Source organism: Oncorhynchus clarkii, chromosome 28 (genome assembly GCF_045791955.1).
Source record: "Oncorhynchus clarkii lewisi isolate Uvic-CL-2024 chromosome 28, UVic_Ocla_1.0, whole genome shotgun sequence".
Lineage (NCBI taxonomy): Eukaryota > Metazoa > Chordata > Actinopteri > Salmoniformes > Salmonidae > Oncorhynchus > Oncorhynchus clarkii.
The window spans coordinates 14,594,511-14,606,557 of NC_092174.1; the positions used below are offsets into that span (position 1 = coordinate 14,594,511).

At 42.2% G+C, this 12,047-nt stretch overlaps 1 protein-coding gene across 2 annotated transcripts in view; it reads right to left on the minus strand.

The window, feature by feature from the left end:
- LOC139387252 (choline transporter-like protein 5-A) overlaps positions 1 to 3,119 on the minus strand; it is a 102,379-nt gene extending 99,260 nt beyond the window's left edge. For both annotated transcript variants that reach the window (XM_071133362.1, XM_071133363.1), the window contains exon 1: positions 3,002 to 3,119. In XM_071133362.1, coding sequence (XP_070989463.1) covers positions 3,002 to 3,086 — 85 coding nt within the window. In that variant the 5' untranslated portion in view covers positions 3,087 to 3,119. The remainder of the gene's footprint in view (positions 1 to 3,001) is intronic.
- Between the last annotated feature and the right edge of the window lie 8,928 nt (positions 3,120 to 12,047).

Here is a 12,047-nt window from a genome sequence, read left to right on the forward strand (position 1 = left end):
TTGACTAAGTTGTAGTTCATATTTCTTAAATAATTCAATTTAAATAAATTCATTAGGCCCTAATTTACAAGCATTATTTTGTGAAGAGCACATTGAAGGTGAGTATTTGCATACGGATTTTGGTTACGATGCAGAACTGCAGTCAAGTCAAGACCCTGGTGAGGATGATGAGCACGCAGATGACAGTTTGTGCAGAATTTATTTGGTTGTTTCATAAACTGTCCGGATAGCTAGTTTCTGACAATCACTCAGGTGAAGATGCCGGACATGAAAGTCCTGAGCTGGCATGGTTTCATGTGGTCTGCGGTTGTGACGCCGATTGGACGTACTGCCATGATATGGTAGAGAAATTAACATTCAATTATCTGACAACAGCTCTGCTGGACATTCCTGCAGTCAGCATGTCAATAGCGCGGCCCCTCAAAACTTGAGACATGTGTGGCATTGTGTTGTGTGACAAAATTGCACATTTTTTGAGTGACCTTTTATTGTCCCAGCACGAGGTGCACCTGTGCAATGACCATGCTGTTTAATCAGCTTCTTGATATGCCACACCTGTCAGGTGGATGGATTACCGCGACAAAGGAGAAATTCTCACTAACAGGGATCTACATAAATTTGTGCAAAAAATTCTAGAGACATTCTTGAGAGCCTTTTGTGTGTATGGAAAATGTCTGGGATCTTTTATTTCAGCTCATGAAACATGGGCCCAACACATAATATTTTTGTTCAGTGCACTTAGCATGTTTGCTAACACTTCCCCTAACCCTACACTTAATATAACCTAGCTCCTAAACCTAACCTTAATTTTAACCCTAACCTAGCTAATGCTAGCCACCTAGCTAGCATTAGCTAATGTTAGCCACAACAAATAGGAATTCGTAACATACACTCGCCGGCCAGTTTATTAGGTACACCCATCTAGTACCGGGTCAGACCCCCCTTTGCCTGCAGAACAGCCTGAATTCTTTGGACATGGATTCTACAAGTTGGAAATATTCCACAGGGACGTTGGTCCATGCTAATGCAATGGCATTACACAGTTCCTGCAGATTGGCCACCAGCCTGCACCGTTGTCACCAGGCAGGATGGGGCCATGGACTCACACTGCTTACGCAACAGGAACCGGGATTCGTTGGAACAGGCAATATTTTTTCCCTCCTCAATTGTCCATTGTTGGTGATTGGGTGCCCACTGGAGCCGCTTTTTCTTGTTTTTAACTGATAGGAGTAAAGCCTGGTGTGGTCGTCTGCTGCAATAGCCTATATGTGACAAGGATCAACGAGTTGTGCATTCCGAGATGTTGTTCTGCACCCCACTGTTGTACTGCGCCGTTATTTGTCTGTTTGTGGCCCGCCTGTTAGCATGATTCTTGCCATTCTCCTACAACCTCTCTCATCAACAAGCTGTTTTCGACCACAGAACTGCCGCTGACTGGATGGTTTTTTTTGTCGCACCATTCTCGGGAAACACTAGCCACTGTCTTGCGTGAAAGGCCCAGGCGGGCGGCCGTTTCTGAGATACTTCGGATCCAGCGTGCCTGGCACCGATGATCATTCCACACTCAAAGTCGCTTAAGTCACTCATTTTGACAATTCTAACGTTCTTTTGAACGGTAACTGAATGTCTCGATGTAGGAGCAATCCATTTTCGTGAACCGGGTGGTGTATCTAATAAACTGGCCGGTGAGGTATCCCCTTTGCCTTTCCTTTCCTTTTCCTAATTTGTAACTTATCATATGAATTGTAATTCATAACATATCACAAGAAATGCATGATGGACACCCACAAATTAATACATAACATACCATATGTAACATAGCATACTAATTTGAGTGTCCTGGACTTTCGTTTACTATGTTACACTTATCTCTGAATCCAGGTTGACAATATAGGCTACAATAGCAGCTTAATGACCTTGAAAACCATAAGTTACCTAAGAATGTTGTTTGTGAAAAGCTTCAGAAATTTGATAGGGTCATTTAAGTGTGGAATATAAACGAAAACCTTTCTTTCATCATCTTCAAATGCTCTGCACACTTGCCTGAGTATAGATTGTTTGTGTTTTGTGCTCAAGTTTCAGTGAGCAAAGGCCAACAATGCAAGGATGTGAGTCATCTAGTTATAAACTCAAATATAGACTATAGCCTATAAAAGTAGCCTAAAGAATGATGAATAGTGTTAAATTCTGAGAGTTCGGTTATAGTTCACCGTCAGATGAGGCTGCAGTAGCCTACAGTTGGATAGTCACTAGTTAGCACAGCCACAAAGTTATAATTATGGTTTAACCCCGCCATTTTCTACAATTTATCTTATTATATTTTTATTTTAAACTTAACCCTAACCACACTGCTAACCTTGTGCCTAACCCTAAAAATACTTTGTGGCTGTGTTGTCTAGTGGAAACCCTACAGTTGCCATCCTCCATATCTTCGGCGCCGAGATGTGCCCTGTGCGCGAGCAGCACATGATGCCCTTACTAACAACAAAGTTGCATCCCCGACGATATTCAGGCGAGCGGCTCGTAACATTTGTTAACCTCCGGGCTTCGAATCGAAAAGCATACCAAAATAGCCAAGCCAGTTGATGCCAAGTTGAGGATTTCACGCAGGGCTGTTGTTATGTTATAGCTTTAGCATTATTAATGACAGAGACAAACATTTCCTAATAAATGTATTTCGATGTAATAGGGTAGGGTTTCATATGAATGTTACTTGCGCTCATGGAGGCACAAGAACGTGCTCAATAATTAGTGGTCAAAATAACACCATAAGGAACCTGAGACAAAAATACGACTTAAAATCCCTTTCCCTGTTGCTTTGACAATATTTTGAGAACTCAATTTCACCTTATGCCCTATATCCTAAATATAATGTGCCGGTAGGTAGGCTGATGGTCCAATTTCTGACCCATGCTACATGCGCAATGAACGTGCCATATTCAATAACAGACCCCATCACAGTGAAACAAACACTTGACTTAAATTAGGCTAGGCTACTCACCGTAATAAGGGGAAGGGACATCCGATTTTCTTGCCATTTCACTTTGAACGATGGAATTGTCTAATGTGTAGAGGTTCGATGGCATGGATGTGAATGAACAGTCGCGTATTTGGCTCCAAGTTTATAGGATTCCTCCTCTCTTCCAGCGTTTCCCTAGAGATGCAAGGACGCAGCTCAGCGTCAGCACTGTTTATAGTACGGAGCGTCATCAAGAGAGGGGATGTATGTGAATAGCGCACCTTAGTGGAGGCATGTGCCTTTGTGTGCCCAATAGGCTACTGTTATGATAAAATGTGTCTGCTGTACTTTTTACTTGCGTGTTTTTTCTTGGGTTATTGAGATGGGTGTATGGGATACTGTTGTTGTTGTGTGACAGACAGATATTAATATTGTAGGAAAATACATTCTGTGAAATACATTTTTTTAAATGGATACCAGACTAGAATTTAGTTTCAAATCAAAATCAAATATATATATTTTTGTCACATACATGTGTTTAGCAGATGTTATTGCGGGTGTAGCAGAATGCTTGTGTTTTTAGCTCCAACAGTGCCGTAATATCTAACAATATCACAAAAATAGACACAATACACACACACATCTAAATTAAAGGAATGGAATTAAGAATATATAAATATTTGACGAGCAAAGTCAGAGCGGCATATAAACAGTAGAATAGGATAGAATACAGTATATACATATGAGATGAGTAATGCAAAATATGTAAACATTATTAAAGTGACTAGTGTTCCGTTTTTTAAAGTGGCCAGTACAGACCTTGCCTTCTGGATGATAGCAGGGCCCGGGTGGTTGTTGTTCTTGATGATCTTTTTGCCTTCCTGTGACATCGGGGGCTGTAGGTGTCCTGGAGGGCAGGTAAGCCCCCTGTGATGCTTTGGGCAGACCGCATCACCCTCTGGAGATCCCTACGGTTGTGGGCGGTGCAGTTGCTGTACCAGGCGGTGATACATCCCAACGGGATGCTCTCAATAGTCCATCTGTAAATGTTTGTGAGTGCAAGGACAGACGCTGGGAGACAAGAAGCAAGTACAGAGACGTTTTGCAAGCAACACTGAAGCATGCATGAGAGCACCAGCTGTTCCGGATGACTGTGTGATCACGCTTTCGTAGGCGATGTGAGCAAGACATTTAAACAGGTCAAAATTCACAAGGACGCGGGGCCTGAAGGATTACTGGGGCATGTACGCAGAGCATGCGCAGACCAACTGGCAAGTGTCTTCACTGACATTTTCAACCTCTCCCTGGCCAAATCTGTAATACCTACATGTTTCAAGCAGACCACCACAGTCCCTGTGCCCAAGAATGCGAAGGTAAACTGCCTAAATGACTACTGTCCTGTAGCACTCACGTCAGTAGCCATGAAGTCCTTTGAAAGGCTGGTCATGGCTCACATGAACACTATCATCCCGGAAACCCTAGACCCACTCCAATTTGCATACCGCCCCAACAGATCCACAGATGATGCAATCTCAATCGCACTCCACACTACCCTTTCCCACCATGGAACACCTATGTGAGAATGCTGTTCATTGACTACAGCTCAGCGTTCAACACCATAGAGCCCACAAAGCTCATCAATAAGCTAAGGTCCCTGTGACTAAACACCTCCTTCTGCAACTGGATCCTGGACTTCATGACGGGCCACCCCCAGGTGGTAAGGGTAGGCAACAACACATCTGCCACGCTGATCCTCAACATCTGGGCACCTCAGGGGTGCGTGCTTAATCCCCTCCTGTACTCCCTGTTCATCCACGACTGTGTGGCCAAGCACGACTCCAACACCATCATTAAGTTTGCTGACGACACAACAGTGGAAGGCCTGATCACCGACAGCGATGAGACAGCCTATAGGGAGGAGGTCAGAGACCTGGCAGTGTGGTGCCAGGACAACAACCTCTCCCTCAATGTGAGCAAGACGAGATGATCATGGACTACAGCCGAACAGGCCCCCGGTTACATCACCGGGGCTGTAGTGGAGCGGGTCGAGAGTTTCAAGTGCCTTGGCGTCCACATCACCAACGAGCTGTCATGGCCCAAACATACCAAGACAGTCGTGAAGAGGGCCGCCAACACCTTTTCTCCCTCAGGAGACAGAACATATTTTGCATGGGTCCCCAGATCCTCAAAAAGTTCTACAGCTGCATCATCGAGAGCATCCTGACTGTTTGCATCACCGCCTGGTATGGCAACTGCTCAGCATCCAACTGTAAGGCGCTACAGAGGGTAGTGCGTACTGCCCAATATATCACTGGAGCCAAGCTTCCTGCAATCCAGGACCTATATACTAGGCGGTGTCAGAGGAAGGCCCAACAAATTGTCTAAAAATCTAGTCACCCAAGTCATAGACTGTTCTCTCTGCTACTGCACAGTAAGCGGTACCGGAGTGCCAAGTCTAGGTCCAAAAGGCTCCTTAACAGCTTCTACTACCAAACCATAAGACTGCTGAACAATTAATCAAATGGCCGCCCCTTTGTTTTTACAGTGCTGCTACTCGCTGTTTATTATCTATGCATAGTCACTTTACCTCTACCTACATGTACAAATTACCTTGACTAAACTGTACGCCCGCAAATTGACTCGGTACCGGTACCCCCTGTATATAGCCTCATTATTGTTATGTAATCTTATTGTGTTACTTTTGATTTTAAAAATTACTTTAGTTTGTTTAGAAAATATTTTAACTCTATTTCATGAACTGCATTGTTGGCTTTACAATTAAGTAAACATTTCACAGTAAGCTCTACATCTGTGGTATTCAGCGCATGTGACAAATACAATTTGATTTGATATGATTTGATATGTTTTGTTCCATGAGATAATATCAGTCTGTTAACATTACCTTTATGAATTATGAAGCCTTCATGTGCGTTAGGCTTTTTAAATAATACATCCTTCAACAATCTCAAAAAGTGACATTAGCTGATGAAGATAATCTAATTGAAAAAAAAATGTATGAGATCTCCTAATCCTGTGTTTATCACAGACCTTATTTTTGGTGTTTAACCCTACAAAAACTCAATTTTTCCATAGGCTTTGTTCAACGAACCATGGCTGAGTTAGTGCCTACAAAAATAAGTCATTAGTATTGCTCTCTATAGCCTATTTCGGTAAATAGCCTGCCATTTGCAAAATATGTTGAACGTGTTTCCAGTCCATATTGTTGTAATTGTATATAGGCTATAGCATTTGCACTGATATGGGGGCTAGGCATACCGTAAATTGCAGTCTGGACATGGACATGCCAAACATAGTCAATAAGCAAGATACAATTCAGTATAAAAGACAGTGTATGATTCTATATCAAATTCTATAAAATTCTAAGAAAAATGAAATAATAACTTTAAATAGGCTGTCTATATACAGTTACAGGCACCATAATTGCTCCCTGTTGGAGTATAGTACAGACGAGGCAACTTCGTATAATACAGACAAGGCAATTTAGACTGTCGGGGTTTTATCTAAAATTTTCACAGGAGCTGGATAAAGATCCAATATAAAGAAATCCAATACTCACCGTTATAACTGCTCGGAAATGTAGGCTAATGTTTTATAAACATAATGAAACCCTCTTACAGGTCATATTTGCACTTCTATAGAAATAGCAGACTAAATTGTTTGCATTCGAGCCATGTAGCCTACGTTCTCACCATAAACTCATGGATGGCGAATATTTCTAATAAGTTTGGTTTTTAATCAAATTAAATGAAAAACAATCAATCAAGCTTTTTAAACCAACATCAATATTTCTAAATAGGATCGGGTCAGAAGCATGATACACTACATGACCAAAAGTTTGTGGACACCTGCTCGTCACTCATCTCATTCCAAAATCCTGGGCATTAATATGGAGTTGCTTCTCCCCCCTTTGCTGGTTTAACAGCCTGCACTTTTCTGGGAAGATTTTCTGCAGGGGTTTGCTTCCATTCAGCCACAAGAGCATTAGTGAGGTTGGGCACTGATGTTGGGCGAGTAGGCCTGGCTCCCAGTCGGTGTTCCAATTCATCCCAAAGGTGTTCGATGGGGTTGAGGTCAGGGCTCTGTGCGGGCCAGTCAAGTTCTTACACACCGATGTCCACAAACCATTTCTGTATGGACCACACTTTGTGCATAGGAGTATTGTCATGCGGAAACAGGAAAGGGCCTTCCCAAAACTGTTGCTACAAAGTTGGAAGCACAGAATCGTCTAGAATGTCATTGTATGCTGTATTGTTAACATTTCCCTTCACTGGGACTAAGGGGCCTAGCCCAAACCAAGCTTGTGGAAACCTATTTCATGAAGCTCCCAGTGAACAGTTAATGTGCTGATGTTGCTTCCAGGGGCAGTTTGGAACTCGGTCGTGAGTCTTGCAACCAAGGACAGACGATTTTCATGTGCTACATGCTTCAGCACTCGGTGGTTCCGTTCTGTGAACTTGTGTGGCCTACCACTTCGTGGCTGAGCCGTTGTTGCTCCTGGACATTTCCATTTCACAATAACAGCACTTACAGTTGATCTTGGCAGTACTAGCAGGGAAGAAATTTGACGAACTGACATGTTGGAAAGGTGGCATCCTATAACTGTGCCAAGTTGAAAGTCACTGATCTCTTCAGTAAGGTCATTCTACTGCCAATATTTGTTTGTGGAGATGTCATGGCTGTGTCCTCGATTTTATACACCTGTCAGCAATGGGTATAGCTGAAATAGTGGAATCCACTAATTTGAAGGGGTGTCTACATAGTTTTAGATATATAGTGTATCATTAATCGATTATCTCGTTCCATGGCACTGTGTGCACATATAGACCTAAATGTCTTTACATATAGGTCTAACATTGCTCATCTATATAAACTGCTAGGCTCTGGTCAATTGTATCGTTGCCTATGTGCGAGGCAGATTCTAAAGAAATCTGCGGTTGATATGGCACAACAGGAGGATTGAATAGTTTGGAGGAGCTCGCTTCTTTGGTTGTCGGTTAAGTCGGTCTTTGAAAAGTCGGTCTTTGTTAGTCGGTCTTTGAAAATACGGATGGATTGCCAACTCAAACAAGCGAAAGGAAGTATGCAGGTATGTGAATTGTGAATAATGAAAAAGCATAAGGGAAAAATCTCCTAATTAATTTCAAACACTCTCAGTAGACCATTTAACCCCCCATTATTCATAGGCTAGTTGGCTAATGGTCCGGTTAAAAATAAGCACCTATGCATGCTGCTAAACCAGCCTTGATTAATTAAGGGAAGGGTAGGCTACACTTGTTTTTTTTATCAAATAAAAAAAGGAGGGGGGGGGGGTCATTTTTTTGTATTTCTAAATAGAATATTCACAGGTGATGAGCTTCTAAATACGAGATTCACAGGTGATGAGCTAACTCTATCCGGTGGAATACGACGAAACGAGCGCTTATTTCAGAGAGCTCACTGTAAGCCACGCCCCAGTGGGTCGAGCTAGGCATGTTGGACTGGGACACGTCTCATTTTTACAGTAGATCCGCAATACTTCTGTGTAGTCTAGTAATGCTAAAATATTTGCAGTTAATTACGTCTTTCACGTAATAAGTAAAATAACGAGTCCCATACAGTTCTCATAAGAACATACCAGAAGATGCATCGTTTTACCAGGCTACCTACATTATTGGGATCATCTGGTTACTGCAAGTCTTTGGAATACATTCAGCACGTTGACAAAACAGACCATGGAGCACTTTTTCACACGAAGGTCCGTGGTGGGTCTGTGTAAATGATGCGATTATATTGGAGACAGGTTTATAGCAGTGAACATCATCTATTCATTTACTTGTTTAAGTATTTCTAAGTATAAACCGTATCAGCCAGGGAATCGAATTTTTCTCACTTTATGAGATAACGTTCAGATTTGTCTGCCTAACTGTGGGGATATTTTTCTGGATTATTAGGATGTTCTTGTGATCACAACAAAACTAAGTATTTTGCTCAAATAGAGATCTAATTAAATTGTGTTTTCTTCGGAAATATGTGCCTGGCTGAGAATATAACATTCAGTTTTCTGCGTGAGTGTGGCGCTGTTTACCACACTTTTCTGAATTATTTTGTGACCAGAACAAAACTACTTATTTTACTCAACTGAAATAAAATTGGGAAAAAAGTGTTTTCTTACAAAAAAACGCAGGACATTTTAATGCTACCTGAGTTAACCCTGAAAAGTAGCATAAGTAGGCCTACAGTATCACAGCGAGGTCAAACAGGTGTGGCCTGAGGCTCTTAGATCATGACTGAGTACATACACCCTGGCCTGACATCTGGGTTGCCTGGCCCAATCCCACCTTGCCCCACTCTACCTGATATCTGCCTGTTGCTGCCTCCACTGGTTATTTCTCCACCACACACACACACACACACACACACACACACACACACACACACACACACACACACACACACACACACACACACACACACACACACACAGCGAGAGAGAGAGAGACTCTGCATTCCATTACTTACCATGACATCTTTATGAAAGGCCATCTTTCCATTTGACCAGGGCTCTGGTCAAAAGTAATGCATTATACAGGGGACAGTGTTAAGGAATAGGGTGCCCCTATATAGTTTATGGGTGGAATTTTCCTTTAAGTGTGTGCCCTCAGGCCACTACTCTACTACCACATATCTACAACACAAAATCCAAGTGTATGTTATCATGTGTGTGTATGCATGGGTCTGTGCCTGTATGTGTGTCTCTTCACAGTCCCTGCTGTTCCATAAGATGTTTGTTTTTTTAATGTAATCTGATTTTACTGCTTTCATGAGTTACTTGATGTGGAATAGAGTTCCATGTAGTCATGGCTCTATGTAGCCATTAGCCCCACCCTGCCTATTGGAAACATTTCTCCATCCCCTTCCCCCAGTTAAGCAAACGATGGGGAGAGGCTGTGACTATAATTTATGTAGTAAATTACTTTTCCTGTGAATTACTTTATATTATAAATGCCCTTTATTGTGTATGTGTGTCCCTTTTGGAGGTTTAATAAAACCTTAATTCAGCCAAGAAATCTATATTTTCATTGATGAAATACTCAGACTGAACGGTCATGTACAGTGAGGGAAAAAAGTATTTGATCCCCTGCTGATTTTGTACGTTTGCCAAATGACAAAGAAATTATCAGTCTATAATTTTAATGGTAGGTTTATTTTAACAGTGAGACAGAATAACAAAAAAGAAATCCAGAAAAACACATGTCAAAAATGTTATAAATTCATTTGCATTTTAATGAGGGAAATAAGTATTTGACCCTTCTGCAAAACATGACTTAGTACTTGGTGGAAAAACACTTGTTGGCAATCACAGAGGTCAGACGTTTCTTGTAGTTGGCCACCAGGTTTGCACACATCTCAGGAGGGATTTTGTCCCACTCCTCTTTGCAGCGCTTCTCCAAGTCATTAAGGTTTTGAGGCTGAAGTTTGGCAACTCGAATCTTCAGCTCCCTCCACAGATTTTCTGTGGGATTAAGGTCTGGAGACTGGCTAGGCCACTCCAGGACCTTATTGTGCTTCTCTTGAGCCACTCCTTTGTTGCCTTGGCCATGTGTTTTGGGTCATTGTCATGCTGGAATACCCATCCACGACCCATTGTCAATGCCCTGGCTGAGGGAAGGAGGTTCTCACCCAAGATTTGACGGTACATGTCCATCGTCCCTTTGATGCGGTGAAGTTGTCCTGTCCCCTTAGCAGAAAAACACCCCCAAAGCATAATGTTTCCAACTCCATGTTTGACGGTGGGGATGGTATTCTTGGGGTCATAGGCAGCATTCCTCCTCCTCCAAACACAGCGAGTTGAGTTGATGCCAAAGAGCTCCATTTTGATCTCATCTGACCACAACACTTTCACCCAGTTGCCCTCTAAATCATTCAGATGTTCATTGGCAAACTTCAGACAGGCATGTATATGTGCTTTCTTGAACAGGGGACCTTGCGGGCGCTGCAGGATTTCAGTCCTTACCGGCGTAGTGTGTTACCAATTGTTTTCTTGGTGACTATGGTCCCAGCTGCCTTGAGATCATTGACAAGATCCCCCTGTGTAGTTCTGGGCTGATTCCTCACCATTCTCATGATCATTGCAACTCCACGACGTGAGATCTTGCATGGAGCCCCAGGCCGAGGGAGATTGACAGTTATTTTGTGTTTCTTCCATTTGCGAATAATCGCACCAACTGTTGTCACATTCTCACCAAGCTGCTTGGCGATGGTCTTGTAGCCCATTCCAGCCTTGTGTAGGTCTACAATCTTGTACCTGACATCCTTGGAGAGCTCTTTGATCTTGGCCATGGTGGCGAGTTTGGAATCTGATTGATTGATTGCTTCTGTGGACAGGTGTCTTTTATACAGGTAACAAACTGAGATTAGGAGCACTCCCTTTAAGAGTGTGCTCATGATCTCAGCTCGTTACCTGTATAAAAGACACCTGGGAGCCAGAAATCTTTCTGATTGAGAGGGGGCCAAATACTTATTTCCCTCATTAAAATGCAAATCAATTTATAACATTTTTGACATGCGTTTTTCTGGATTTTTGTTGTTGTTATTCTGTCTCTCACTGTTCAAATAAACCTACCATTAAAATTATAGACTGATCATTTCTTCGTCAGTGGGCAAACGTACAAAATCAGCAGGGGATCAAATACTTTTCCCCCTCACTGTACTCATTAGATTAATTAGTTGCATTGCAGTTGCGTGTGGTGTTGTTGCCATTAAGCCTCATCTAGCGTTGGTATGGAATAACATGGAATAACATAACTGACAAAGTATCTCAGCCTTAGGAAATCATTGGGGAAAGAAGTCACACTTCCAGTTTGCACTAATCCTTATTTGATTTTCTGTAATACATAAATACAGATGGTATAAAATAATACATTCTGTAACAGTTGTCTGTGGTGGAAGAAGGTGAGGACCAATGCGCAGCGTGGTAAGTGTTCATATTCTTTAATAGAACTCAGAACACTAAAATACAAAACCAACAAGAGAACGAAATGAAACCGAAACAGTTCTGTCTGGTACAGATACTAAACAGAAAATAATT